Source organism: Podarcis raffonei, chromosome 3 (assembly GCF_027172205.1).
Source record: "Podarcis raffonei isolate rPodRaf1 chromosome 3, rPodRaf1.pri, whole genome shotgun sequence".
NCBI classification, from domain to species: Eukaryota; Metazoa; Chordata; class Lepidosauria; order Squamata; family Lacertidae; genus Podarcis; species Podarcis raffonei.
Window position 1 is genome coordinate 36,042,205 of NC_070604.1, and position 15,462 is coordinate 36,057,666.

General features: G+C 39.7%; 1 protein-coding gene across 2 annotated transcripts in view; it reads right to left on the reverse strand.

Moving 5' to 3' along the window:
- Positions 1–15,462, reverse strand: part of KHDRBS2 (KH RNA binding domain containing, signal transduction associated 2) — a 350,797-nt gene that overhangs the window by 115,563 nt on the left and 219,772 nt on the right. For both annotated transcript variants that reach the window (XM_053381150.1, XM_053381151.1), the window contains exons 5-6: positions 9,225–9,352; positions 4,727–4,925 (exon numbers count right to left, since the gene is read on the reverse strand). In XM_053381150.1, the coding sequence (XP_053237125.1) occupies positions 4,727–4,925; positions 9,225–9,352 (327 nt within the window). The remainder of the gene's footprint in view (positions 1–4,726; positions 4,926–9,224; positions 9,353–15,462) is intronic.

Sequence of the window (15,462 nt, forward strand, 5' to 3'; positions counted from 1 at the left end):
GTTTATATCAGCACCCCATAAACAAATCAAAACAAATGCCCAGTAAAACTGGACATAGTCCAACCACCGGGTAAACTTCGTGCAAGCATATCAGGATGAATTCTCAGTAAACAGGCCATCTGGAGGAGCTCAAATAACTCATTCAAATCTTGTTGGGAGCAAGCAAGGAGCTAAGGCTATCTTCTACTGCATCAGTGACAGAGGGTGCATTTGGACGTGAGGATTATTGGGTTAGTTTTCCTGATTATAATCCTGGATTCTAACATTTCTTTTACACTGCATTATTACCTGTTGGATTCTAGATCTGTGGCTTTCAGATGGATATACTGTCATGTGCTGAATTTGAAAATCCAGGAAAGAACGGTATAGCAGGATAACGCCCCAGATTTCATCGTGTGACATTACAAAGCAAAACTCTTGTCCTTTTCTGGGTTAACAGGGCTGCAAATGGATCCCCCCCCCCCCAGAAGCAAATAACACAGAAATGCTAGACTCTTCTAGTTTTCCAGAATTGGCATTTATGTCATGTGAAGGATCACATAAAACATGGAAATGATCAGGCAAGGAAACACTGGGTAAAAGGATTAAAGTGTTTTCTGAATACAGCCAAAGCCTCCACCCCCTGCCACCCCCAATATGCACATTTTAAACGTTTTGCCATTCTGATGGGACCTTTTCTAGTAACAGGCAACCCCTTATTTACTTTGGTTCTATTACAAATCATTATGAGATCTTAAATGAGAATAGCTATCATTAGTGTTAACGAGAATGTTCCAGAGCATTGGACATTTGATTTGTCAATTTACTGCAGGGATTGGGAACATGTGGCTCTTTGGATACTGCAGGTGGACAACTTCCATCGTACCTGAAACCCCTGGGCATGCTGCTTGGGACTGATGGGAATAGAGGCTCACAGGTTCCCCAGTCCTGATTTTCAGGGGCTCAAACCACAGTCAATAATTCTTTTTTTCCAGTGAAAATAACTCCCACAGCCTTTCACAGACGTAAAGTGACATATATGCTGCTGACACTTTAAACTGTTTATATTACAAGCACAAATTCACATAAAATTACGATGCCCTACAGATATGTCACGCAGCAATTTAGACTATAAACTAGATGCCTTTTACATGTTTCACAAAAATACAGTGCTCATTTTTGTCTCAGGGAGGTTTGGGGACTTCTCGGTGATTTTAGAAAGTATGTAGTCAATGGATGGGTATTCCATCAATGCTAATTGCCTCAGTGTGAGGAAAAGTGAAAATCAACCATCCTGCTGAGTAAACCCAGGAATGTATTCCCATCCACCCACCCAACAGATGTGCTGATGCAATATAGAACAAGAAACTCATCAAAGAGCTCATTTATGTTCCCCCATACCTTAACAGCACACATTAATAAATAAGGTCTCTCAAATTAAATGTGGTTCTCTGTGGTTCGTGTTCATGTGCTCAAGTCACTCTTGATTAAAATGTGGGTTTAAAAAGATGCAATTAAGATGCGGCTCACCGCTATCCTCACTCTGAATACTTTTCGTCCAATATCCGTGCATAATGTTCTTTCAATTTACCAAATACATGTATTGGTATTTTCAATTCACCAAATACATTATTCACCTTTCTCATTAGTTATAAATGCGACTTATTGGCATTTCCCAGCCCATATAGTCATCTGTTTCATCAGATGTTGGAACGCCCCAGTAACAATAAATGAGGCAGTCAACAGCCCACATTGGCAGAAGCACTGATGGTCTAAATGGCCCCCACCAAGGTTATTTTCTATCTTATTTTTTGAAATAAAATTTTGTGATTATTTTGATTTAGACCATGGAATGCTTTGTAATTATAGACCACACAGCTTTTTCCTCTTGGTTGTTTTTTATTATGGACTTAATAGATTGCATAGCTATATCCTATACGTCTTTCTTAGCAATTGTGATTTTTTTAAAAACAACCACCTTATTTTAATTTTTTTCTGGAACCTGCCTTTTTGTTACTAAAATTCAATTAAAATATGGGGGGGGGGGATTACACAGCCCTTTTAGCACCTTGAGATCGCGAGTAGAATTTCTTAACGAAAATTACCTGGGGGAAATATGAGCATGCTGGAGTTTTCCTGTAAATGTACAGCTTATGTCACCATTTGGATCATGGCTCTTCTACCCACAAAGCAGCAGCAACATATGCATCTGAGAAACTATCAAGCACTGTGGCAACAAATATGCTCTCAAAACCACAACCCAAGTGATATAAGTCAGGCCTCATGAATAGTTCAGTTAGAGGGGACTTCATTTTAAGAAGCTGCCAATATGCTTAAGGCACATATTGTGACCCATGAAGCTGACTACCAACCATGCAGCTTTTAATAGACAAAACATGTGTTAATACATCTTTGATACTTAAGCAGACATTTAATTCTGTAGCAGTTAAGAGGGCAGAAAACACGCGGTTGCCTCACTCATGACTGCATTCTTAAGCACATTTATATAGCAGAAATACCCCACTGAGCACATTGATAACTAATTCAGAGTCAACACATATAGGATTGCATTGCCAAAATTCGTACTTTCTCAGCAGCATATTGACATTAGGATAGATCATTCTAAATAGGAATACAATTTCGGACAACCACTTCCAAACACCAATGTTGTATTTTGATTACTGAAATATGTATTTTGGCTCCTGGACTGGTATGAGAATGAAAAATGCCTTGTTAGATTATTAAAAGGTTTCACTATCCCAGCACCCAGGATATTTGGGTGACATTCAGCAAAGTCTTTTCTACTGGTTTAGCATTACTCACTGGGGTGCAAAGTTAAATCTAAATTTACAGAGGCAATGAGGAATTACGTTCTCCACATGATAACTTACCAGCCAGATCCTTGGCTAGGGGATCTTGCACCCCTGGCAGAACTGTCCAGATTGCGCCCGCTACTCACAGACAAATTAGCTCTTCTTTCCGCCTCTCCTCCAACCCCAACCCCCACACATTCAATTCTTCAAGCACTTCACCTTGTAATGAATTCTTTCACAGAAAATCCAATATTTAATTTTTATGGACATATTTTAAAGCTGATTTTGCGCCCCTCCCTCGCCTGTGCCTCTGGCAGGGGCCTTCCTCACCAGCCCTGCTCCCAGCATTAGTACACTGTTGATGAGTTTATTACTGGGGAGCAAGGCCCATTAAAATCAACAGGGCATCCTGAGCTCTACAAAAATAAGGGCACCATCCAGCCTAAGTTAAGCACACGAAGTCCTATTGATTTCTGTTGGAAAGCTAAGCATGTGCTTAATTATAACTCTAATGGAAATCAATTGAACTTTAAAGTGTTTCGCTATGGTTGGATTGTATAAAAATATAAGGGATAAGCAGCTATTATGTTGGCAGGCTTTAAAACACATTGGTACCTTTGGTTTAAAAGAAGAAAACAAACTGCTTCTACCAAGGAACTTTATGAAAAGCCTGCCTGACTAGGCAAAACTGGTTCAAGAGTTCCACTCTGTTAGATGGATCTGATTCATCATATTCCAGATACTCAGAGCTACCTATTGTCCATTAGAATCAACTGTCCCTCATATTAGGCTACTACATCAAGCCCAAGGTGAAAAAAATCTCAATGATTTGCTTTTCAAAAGCCTGCAAGTCTCATACAGTGGTACCTCGGGTTACAAATGCTTAGGGTTACAAACACTTTGGGTTACAAATTCTGCTAACCCGGAAGTAGTACCTTGGGTTGTGAACTTTGCCCCAGGATGAGAACGGAAATTGTACGCCGGCAGCGTGGTAGCAGCGGGAGGCCCCATTAGCGAAAGCGGGCCACAGGTTAAGAACGGACCTCCGGAATGAATTAAGTTTATAACCCGAGGTACCACTGTACACATTTTTCCTTCCTTTGAAAATTTATATGCTGCCTCTCAGTCTTGAAGATGTTCAGAGCTGACTTAAAAGCTTCGTAACTATTTCATTGTCTATCTCTAAACACTGCCACAACATAAAACAAAAATGTGAATTCTTTAAAAAAAAACTTTGAAAGGTTGTTCTATTTGAGAGGGTGCTGAGAAAACTGAGGAGTATTTATAATGTTAGACGAGCAATAGCAAAGAACTCATCCTTTCTAATTCTGGTTTTGGCAAAAATTATTTAAGACGACACCACAAAATTGTTTATTTTTTTTTTAAGGATATGCTTTCCCCATCATGGGTTATCTATGCTGAAATTTGACAAGGTAGCACAGAAAAATAAAGACAAATGGAATAGTTCAGCTGGGTGAACAATTAACAGCAGCCACTGATAAATCCTATTCTTTCATATATCAATTCACCATAGTTAATTTGCTTAATGCAGAATGCAGTCTATAATACCAAGAATCACCCCAAGGGGATCAGAACAGACAAACCTCACGTGGTGTCTGTACCACTGGATGTGACATTGGCATAGGACAAAACAGTTCACAACAGAATATACCTGTTTAAAATGAAAGGATACACCTGGGGGTGGCCCAACGCCACAATGATTGTCAAGATCATACTGTGCAAAAACCAGTACTGAAATCATACCACCAAATCCATCTCCATGGTACAAATGATACACTTCACATGCTTGTTTGTGTATCTGATGTGCAATTAACTTGCGAATCAGTGATTGTGAAGACATCAAATATAGCCAACGTTAAAAAAAATGTATTTCATTTTGTTCATTTGCTGTTATCAAGAAAACAGGTACTTACATATTCTTCATAGGGTTCATGTGCTGGCGGAGGGGGTGGCCTATAACCTGGTACTGCTGGAACTCCTCTTGCTCGAGGGGCTGGGACCCCCCTGGCTACAGGGGGGACTGGGAGTACTCCACGCGTCGCAGGTGTTCCTCTTGGGACTTGAGCTCCTCGTCCAGGTGGTGGTGGAGGAGGAATTGCACTCCCACGACCCCTGAGAAGGAATAGAGAAATCTCATTAATGTGAAGACAAGCCCTTAATGCAAAGCTATAAAACAAGCATGGGGAACCTGTGGCCCTCCATATGTTGCTAGACTATGGCTTCCATCATGCTAGCAAGAGGTGATAAGGGTTGGAGTTTAACAACTCCACCCAGAGAACCATAGGCTGACCACACCTGAAACGAAATCTATCACACATTTTTAGGGTAAGCGTTAAGCAACTTATATATGATGCAACAGATTACAGAAAATGAATTTGACAACCCCCCCCTCAAAGCACTCGTATCATCATTAAATTTTCAGCGCTGCTCGCATACTTGGTATTTGTTTGCCCTAGGTAGAACGATAGTGCCAAATGAAAGGTTTCATGGAATAAAGGCAGTTCAGCTGGGCTATGCTTAGATAGATGGGGAATGAACAAAGGAGGTGATGTTTGGAAGGAACATTGGTAGGTGACAGATATTAGCTGTTGGACAAGACCTTTCATCAACTATTTCCTCAAAGAATAACCTACATAATCTCTATATTATTGTCTTTGCTCAGCTGTGGTTTGTATGCCAGTTGTATCCCTGTTCAGGATCAAGTAGATCAAAAGCAGAATCCAGATTGTCTAATGCTCTCCCCAAAGAGGTTCAGTCAGCTCCCTTTCTCTTGACTTTTTCAGCAGTCTTTTATTTCCATTTGGTTTTTGATCTGTGTTAACCTCCTGCTGGAGCAATGTATTTTTAATCTGACCCAGTTGCTTTATGCCCAACTCATGCTGTTGTTTTAACCATTTAATTGGCAGGTTACACTTGCTTTTATTTTGTTTTCTTTGTTTTCAATTTACAAGACTCCCAAAAGTCATTTTGGGGGCTAGAATATAGAGAAGAAATTTTCTAAAATAAATAAATTGCAGTGTATTGTGAGAAGCAAGTAAGGAAAGAATGCATCATATCAAAGTAATTGTAGAAAGACCAGTTCATTTCAGATTCAGGTAGGTAGCTGTGTTGGTCTGATGCAGTCAAAATATATTTTAAAAAATTAAAAAATTGTCCAGCAGCACCTTAGAGACCAACTAAGTTTGTTATTGCTATAAGCTTTCATGTACATGCACACGTCTTCAGATACACTGAAACAGAATTCACCAGACCCTTATATATAGTGGGAGGCTGAGAAAAACCCTACCCCACCCTCCCACTATATATAAGGGTCTGGTGACTTCTGTTTCAGTGTATCTGAAGAAGCGTACATGCACACGAAAGCTTATACTTAAACCAAGAACAAACTTAGTTGGTCTCTAAGGTGCTACTGGACAATTTCTTTATTTTTTATATATTCCAGTTCATTTCAATATAGGAGAAGGATAAACTAATATATAGGGGGCATGTAGCACTCTGGTGTGAGCTTAGTTACACCAAATTAGTAGAGGAGAATCAGGTTCAAATTTCCCACTCAACCATGAACCTCAGTGGATGATCCTTGCGCCAGTCACCAACCCACCTCCCAGGCTTCGTGTGATGATAAAATTGGGACGAGGGGAAAAGAATCATATAAGCCACGGGTGTCAAACACAAGGCCCGCAGGCCGAATCCGGCCCACCAGACCTCGTCATGTGGCCCGTGTAGCCGCCGCCGGCCGCCAGCCTTCACCTTTTATTCTCGCTTTTTTTTTTTTGACACAAGAAAGCCGCCTCTTCAGCGCTAGAGGCAGCCTACAAGCCAGAGAACGTCTGCCTCTAGCGGCGCCGGCCCTTCTACACAGGAAACCTCCACTTTACATGCATTCAGGAAACCTCCACTTGTTTTTATATTGAGCGCATTGTTTTTATTGAGCACATGCACTTGTTTTTATATTGAGCGCATTGTACATTTGAATTTCTACTTGCCATTATTCTGACTGTTTCTGCTTTCAGAGCTAGTTATTACTTACATTATTACAAAAAACAGTAATAATTGAATGCAGTGACAACAATTTATGATAATAAAGAGTGGACACATAGTCCTACAGATACAACCGGCCCTTTGAGGGTGACCAAACTGCTGATGCGGCCCCCGATGAATTTGAGTTTGACACCCCTGATATAAGCCAATCTGAGCTCCTACCAGGAATGGTAGGACACTAGGACCCAGATGTCATAAACAGAACATTCCCTTTGTAAGCAATGCTTCAATAATGAAAGAACATTTCTAAAACTTTCTTCATGTCATTAATAGTGACATTTCACCTCTGTGAGCTTTGACCTATTGGAAATATGGTCATAGCTGTCTGTCTGTTCCTTTTGATTTCCCACATATTGAGATATCCTCAACCCAATACTGTTTTATAAAATAAAAGTCAATATTGTTTTGGTTCTCTTTACTTGCTAGTGTAGGTCAGTCTATCTGCTGGGTTTATTTTTAAAAGGAATTATACTACAAGCAGGATTCGATAGGTTATTTTAATAATAATAATGTAGCAAAATCTAATGCCTTTATAAATACAGAGATAAAGTAGTTGAACTAGCCAAGGAAGGGTTTGTTTTGTAGGAACTCGATTTCAAACCACAGTGGGACTGAAGAATACAATTTAAGGAGACTAGATTCAAACAACCTGATTTGCTCATTCCAGCATTAATGAAAACTGACAGAGAATATTATTTTTCTCTATATAAATAGATCACTGGGAGGCAGAGTGATATCAGAGAGACAGGAGAATTAGGTAATCTCTAAAACAAAGAGAAATGAATTGCATTTAGATAGAACAACAGTAGACGATTATTAACAACCATAGAAGTAATAAGATGGGTTAAGTAACATAACAAAATTTCAAATGAAAGTTCCTGGTTTTATTGAGAGGATTGTGCTTCCTATTCTTGCAATAATGAAGGGCTGAACTTAATAGGTCTATGTAGTTATGTACATGTAGGGAAGGATTGTGATCATACCTGTTAGCCTCACCTCCTGGTCATTCCCACTGCCCATACATTGGACACCAGATCTACACATCTAAGGATTTTTCACTGAACCATCTAAACCCTGCAAAACTGAAAGTAGAGACTGTATAGTTTATGCCTACATGTATTGAAATTTATGCATATAGGCTTCTGCGCAAATGTGATAACCAAAGCATGTGCCATGGGAGCAGGACTGGCAGGTACAGTCACAATTGCTTATAAAGGTAAATGTCTACAAAGGGCTATCTCATGATGGTTGAAAAGGCAACCATCTGAACCTACAACTTAAAAAAAACATGCAACCAGGATTCTTCTCATTCAATTTTTTAAAGCACTCGACCAAGAGCTTAAAATTACTTTGAGGTAATAGAAATAACGACAGAAGGACAAACACTTACGGGGGCTTGCAAAACGTAAAATAAAGGTAATGAGTCAGTCTACCGCACACTGCCGCTTTATAAACTCAAGAGATCCATTTGTTAGCCCTGAACGTCTCCTATTAAAATGCACCAGCAGTCAGTTAAGTCCTTCTATGGCAAATGGAATGACTCCCAAATTAATGTAACATGACATAAAAGTATTTTGTGAAATTGTAACTGGGCCTAGGCAAGGTTCCTTGAATTGCTTCTGATTTTGAGTATGACGTTCGTAACTTATTTAAGGACCTAATTTAACAAAGCAGTTCTTTAAAGTCTCTGTGAAAAGCAAGCCCCTACCAAACAGGAAGGTTTAAAGATGTATGGATTTAGCCAGGGGTGCTCAGTTTTGTTTACATATGGACCCCCAATCTGTCACTTAAAACCCTGGGACTTAAGCCATAACTAACTTGCATATTGGTCTAGAATTTAGTCACAGCAATCATTAGTTCACTCTCAAACCTATTTTAAATACCCTTGTATTTCAACCGCAGTTAAAAGTTCAGTGAGAAGGTTTGTTTGAAAGAAAACATAGAAAGAAAATTCCCATATTTTCCTCCTGTCAATCTTTCTGACTGAGGAGTGGGGAACTTTGCATTTCCTTGTGGGCAACCTTCCAGCGACATATACTAGTGATGTGTGGTGCCAGATGTAAAAGTGGGCAGAAGAATGGACATGAATCTTACCTTTGCAGGGGAGGCTACATTCCAGCCATGCAAAAGCCATGCAAAAACCTCCACCCTCCTTGAAGGAAGCAAGAGGCAATATGTGTTCCAGAACACATTCCAGACAGGCAGAAGCACTTAAGGATATGTGGCCCATGAAGCTCAATTTTGTCCCCAAGTCTGAGATTCCACAGCTTATCTAAATTGTGGTCGATTTAAATAACACCATCTGTACCTAGAGTCGCAGCTACTGTTTACCTGTTAACGTGGTTGTAAAGAAGAGCAAACGCAACTGACCTTGAAGGGGCTGCAGGAGGAACCCGGATCCCTCTTCCCCGCATCGCTCGTCCACGAGCTGACTCTTCTGAACCATTTAGATATGATAATTCTCTCAACTGCTCTTGACGGATTTCATCATTATAGTCCTGGAAAAGAGTAGGCAGAAGAACATCCTGTCATCTGTATAACTTGGGTCACTTTTGATTTCAAAATAATTGGAGATACATACATACATATATATATATATAGGCTTAAATGAATCTTTTTTTTATAAGAAGAGTGTTTGTTTTGTTCTTGGGGGGGGAACCCTAACTATTTTACATGGATACATTATTCAAATATATGCAGTGCACTATGAACCAATAAAGTTATTCCTTATCCTATTATACTAAGCACATTCACACCCATATATGTTCAGTTGAGCTGAATACACCTTGCTCCTTCGCCAGTGTGCTTAAGATTTCAGCCTTAAACCTACCTTGTCTGCGCATATGGAAACCATGTGCAGACACCTAGTATAGACAGTCATCTAGTTGAGAAAACAATCCATGAAGAATAGGATGGAACTGTATTCACTGATTCTACCTTTGACCTCCACATGTTCAAGGTCATGATTGCCAAGGGGGCTATGCTTATACACACAAATCCAAGTAATCAATCCTTTGTGCAATCAACATCCTACAAAAATGGAGTGTACAAAAATGGAGAGTACGGATCATACCAAGGAGCTTATACACATTTAGAGTATGCACATATGCCTCAGTGCAAATAAGAACTTCTATGTGCAAAGGCTGGTAGTGGACGTAGTGTCAGTAGGTATGATCCTATGCCTCCCCTTCTCCTTTAGAACACTCCTTTACGAAGCTGTCACTTGGACCTAGGAGAAAGCCTAATCTATACTGTGAAAGAACTAACAGGATATTTTAGTAGCAATGAACCTAATGATCTTTGACCATTTGTGTCTTCAAATAATCGTCTTCATCACAGAGCCGCAAATGTCTTCAAAATGGGAGTTTCTGCCTTCAAGCCTTAAAAACTGCATTAATTTGGAAAATATTACACAGTGAAGTCGCATGAGGCCCAGCCTTCCAAATAAAATCTCAGTGCACTAATTCCAGAGCACTCTGTGTGCTTCTTCTGAACCAGTAAGCAGAAGACTGAACCAATGTTTCTTCTGAATCTGATAACAGAATTACATAAGATGCCCACCAGAGAAAATGTGTAGTAATTCTACAGCAATTTTAAAAAAATGTGCATTAGCACCACTCTCTTATGTCTGCTGCTGTACTGTAAAGACTCTAATGTATTTGGTGGCTTTCAGGTAGGAAAACAGCACACCAGATTAATTAAGCCTTCCAAAAAGGAGGAGGGGGGGAATTCCTCTTTGCAACCTCTAAGTAATGACAAAGAAAGCAAAAAGAGAGAATGCTCCAGTGGCAGAAAGACCAGTCTGGTTTCAAAAGCAACACCTTTGTTGAATTAAGAAGAAAAAAAGCACCACAGTCATTTGTTTACACAGCACTGTGGCTTACAGTGACAGTTTGCTATAGATTTGTAATAGCACTACCTACACAGTTATAAAAAAGGAGAAAAATGTATATCAAAGTGGTTTCATTTTGCCGTAATCACAAAAAGACAGGGGAATATTCTCTGATGTATTGAGCCCGAAGGCATGCTACTAGAAAGGCATCCCAAAGGGCTTTTTAGCTTATATGTGATGTTTCTGCACACAGAATTCTTCCTTTGAGCTATCATTCCCCATGGGTTTTATCCCATGTTATTTGTTCTTCATAATTAGGAGAGGTTTAATTCTAATATCAAACTAAGAGCTGGCCTGCAGATTTTGCTTATCAAAGACAAATGCCTTCACATTAGTTCCCATTCCTGCCTATAGCTGCAGTAAACAAATCTTCTGTCCTATGAAATGGAGAATCTGATGAAGAGCTGGCATGGAGATATCCAATGCTGTGAGGGAACAAAATGAAGTACCACAGAAATCAAGAAGTACAGCTGACAATAGGCTTCTCTCAGTCCACAGACGTAGAGGTGTCATTGAGAAACTTGGTATTTCTGGATGTTTTATGTGAGGCTCTGCGATAATGAGATCTAGTAACACCAAATAAGAAGACAGAAAGTGTATCACCTATAATAGTTATGGAACCTTGTCTCTGTTGGGAACTTATTTAGGGACCAAGCCATTTAGAATTCAGGTCACTGAATATGTGACGTCTGATCTCCTTGAAGAAGAATTGAAAGAAGTCAGTGGACCAGCCTCCCACTGGAAAACTAGATTGCCTCCAGCTTCCAGAGAAGGTTGAGGGGTTGCTTTTTAAGAAAACAAACAAGCCAATCTAACAAGGAGAAATATCAGAGACAGGTACAACACAAAAGCTAACACCCCAAAACCTAACGTAGCAGAGCCTTTCCAAACTCCCTTCTCACTGTACTCAAACCTTGCTTTAAACTGCCTTTCTCCCCCACTCCAGTGTCATTGCTAGATTTACCACATGTTGCATAAGATTAGTTTTGAGGATCTGATCAAAGACTTAGCAATTAGAAAAAGTAGGATATTATTTTTCAAATATAAATAAAGTGGAAGTATACAAAAATAAACATTATTTTCCATCTTACTGTAGGTTTTTATTTCATCTTGAAAAGTATTTTTTTAATGGTTTATTATTCTTTATATTTTGAATTACATATTTGGGGGCCTCAAAATCTTTTAAGTGCTTAGGGCTTCTAAAGCTCTTAATTTGGCCCAACTCCCACCCACAACCTCCTACCGAAAGGACAATATCTCTCCCACCCCCACCTTGTTTTTCTTTCTTTGTCTCACCTGCCAGAAAAAGTGCCACCCCTCAGTGCCAGGGAGAAGAAGGACCCCCAACAGGTTATGCCCTCTACTATTGCCCTTCTCTCAAGGTGACCCATTTGGCTCTGAGGTGAATTCCTGCAAGGGTCAGCTACCAAGTCTCAGCCCAGTCCACGTGTCTCTTGCACTCCCAGTGACTCTGTCAGTATAGTATGACAACAGATCAGTGTAACTATTATATAGTGAGAAGTGCATTTTTTTTTTAGTTTTTAGAAATATATAATTAGGCTTTTACAATTTGTGACCCAACAAGAGAATACAGGCCAATATCAATGCATTGTGCCAGCAATTTTATCATGCACTTTTTGCTTTTAGTAACTCCCAGAAAGCAGCAAAAATGGATGAAACTGAGAGAGTGCCCTGCATGCTGGTAGGATAACAAGGTCTTATTTAAAAAGAACTGGTTAAATACACTATTTGAACTGTCAATCTATTTATAGTGGGAATAACAAAGATAGACAACTGTATGCAAACAGAGAAAGAGAAAAAGAGAGAGTGTGTGTAGTTATGGAGTTGAAATATTTCATTTTTATAATTGCAAACATTTATCATATGTGCTCTATTTGGCATGTAATGAAACTGCAATCTTCTAAACCTGAAGTCTGCAATTTTAGATTACAAAGCTCACTCCAACTCTTTCATTAATCTGGAAGGCAACATTAAATGAATCTTTCATAACTATTACGAGTCATACTAGAAATGGAGCTGCATTTCTGAAGGCAGCTGAATGCAGAGCCTTGCACTGGAGCTGGATGCGGTGCTCCTAAGACTTCCAATAACACAGAGATTGCAAGTCAGATGGAAGCTACACAGGAATAGCAATGAAGACAGAAAATGTGCCATAGAATTTGGTATGAGCAAACACTGGGTCGTTTGCACAAGCTCAAAAACAAGCTTCTTTCTCTAATGTGTTAAGCTACGTCCTCAAAGCGATCAATTATGGACGGTTCAAGTTAACAAACAGTAGTTAGTTCGCTGGGTAGAAAGAAGTAGACAGCACAGTTTGCATGGCGGCACTTTACAGCAGTCGACGCTCCTACGCAGTCTCTTTCCATGGGTTTCCTCCAGACTTGCCCATTCTTGGGTAAGGTTTTATATACAGTGGTACCTCGGGCAAAAAACTTAATTCATTCCGGAGGTCCATTCTTAACCTGAAACTGTTCTTAACCTGAGGTACCACTTTAGCTAATGGGGCCTCCCGCTGCCACCGCACGATTTCTGTTCTCAACCTGAGGTAAAGTTCTTAACCTGAGGTACTATTTCTGGGTTAGCAGAGTCTGTAACCTGAAGCGTCTGTAACCCGAGGTACCACTGTACAGTTGCTCCCAGTTTTTTCCCTATAAAAATAGGTGCCGGTACTCACCATGAAGTTGTTACAGTAAGTGCCACACTTTTCAACAACCAAAAAGGGGGTGCTGGTACTGAATACCCTTGAGTACTCCCAGAAAAACAACAACTGGTTGCTCTCTTGTATTCTCACGCATAGAAAGGAAAATACACACACAGAAAGAGAGATAGAGACTGAATCAAGTGAGACTCAAGCATATTAATCAGAGAGAGTGTCTGTGAGAACTGCTTATAATGCTCAACCCCCCCACCACCTGTTAGTCTTTAAAGTGCCACATGACAGAGGTGTGCAGGCAATTAGGTTCAGGCTCTCTTTGCTGACTAAGTAAAATGGATTCACTTTCCTCTTTGGAGGAGGCTGTCCCTTGCACTTTCTTACCTTAAGAGATGATCCAGTGGTTTGTATTATTGTACATTTCCTAAAAACTCTGTCACTTCACAGTTTCCGCTGCCCTGTGCCAGCCCTTACAAGCCATTTTTGTGGGCCATAAGCCTCCAAAATCAGCCTTACGTTACAATGCTGCATAGTAGAATGTTGCCTGTGAAGTTTCGAACAGCTCTGCTTTGTTGGTTTAAGTAGTGCCACATAGGGTTTTTTAAAAATGTAATTTATTTATTTTTTTAAATCCTGCACTGCAAAGCTAAGTGAACATGAAAATTCATAGATCTTCAGTCCTTTGAAGCCTGATCTCTTGCAGAGCCCCTGGACCTTAAGAAACATGCATATACAGCTATTCTGTACAAAAAGTATAGAAAAAACAGCAACAGAGCGCTTTGTGACTTTATAAGGGTCTTGCTTGCAATTGGGATAGCGACAAAATATAAAATGGAAAGTAGACCAAGACATTCAGTAGTAGAAATGGGCTTCACATTCTGCTAGTTCCACATACTGTTCCCTTTGTGCTGTTGGGGTTTCAATACTTTTCCTGCTCCTTTTTTCCTATTGCTTGTGGTGGATGTTCTACTTTGGTTGCTTTTAATTGTTTTATTTTGCTATAAACTGCCCCATATACAATTGTAGGTGCTGATGACTATGTCATCAAAAAAGGCCCTGCTGTCAGTGCACCGTTTTTAAAATTTTAAATTGAAAGTATCTCTGAAATTGTAACTGGCTGAGTGGCATCATCCACATTTTCAAAGCTCAAGGCACAAAGAAGGGATCTAAGCAAGTCTGTTCTTTGCTGTGATTCAGCTGAATGCATGTCAGATTTGAAATGCAAGTTCAAGTGCATCTCCTTTTGAAAGCGATACCGTGCAGATAAACATCTTATCAGGATTTGCATTAAAACATTGATGTTATTTACCTGTAGTGTATTGCTTTGAAAGGGAAACATTCTGGAACGTACAGTTCAATGCAATTGCATTGATTGACAGTTTTGTGAATCATCAAAAGGTTGAGGCTAGAACCCTTCTTCCTCCCCCCTGCCCTCAGTTTTTATAATGGTAACATTTTCAAGTTTCATTGAAACCTCCCAATGGAAAAGAGAGAGTGAGTTCTGGGACAATGCAAACCTTGATGCTTTAATGCTAAACACTGTGTGGGTGTTGTTTTTTTGAGACTGTGATCATGCACACAAGCAGCTCAATATTCCATTTAGATAATGAAAAGCATACATAAGCATAAGTGGACAGCTATGTTTAGAGCCTCACTTAACTTCCTGCTCATGCGCATTTATGCTCTCTGTTATTTAAACTTTAGATTCTAACTGAAACATTGAGAGAGCCATGCTCATTATCACATCCAATTCTGGAGTTTCGTGCACACAATGAACTTGCACATAAGCATAGCTGGAAGCAAAAAAGATTCATGAGAATAAATTGCAGAGATGGAAAGCTCTAGCAAGAACAAGTTGTGCATACACACTGTTATTCCTAAAGTATGGCTATCCAAACCAAAGGAATGGCAGAGAGGCAAATGCATAGATGCCGCTCTGCAGCATGGACAAGATATATGAAGTACAGGTGGAAATTTGGAGAAGACATTTGAAAGTATTTCTACATGTGAATACGTTTTTATTAACATATACTGTACATTCT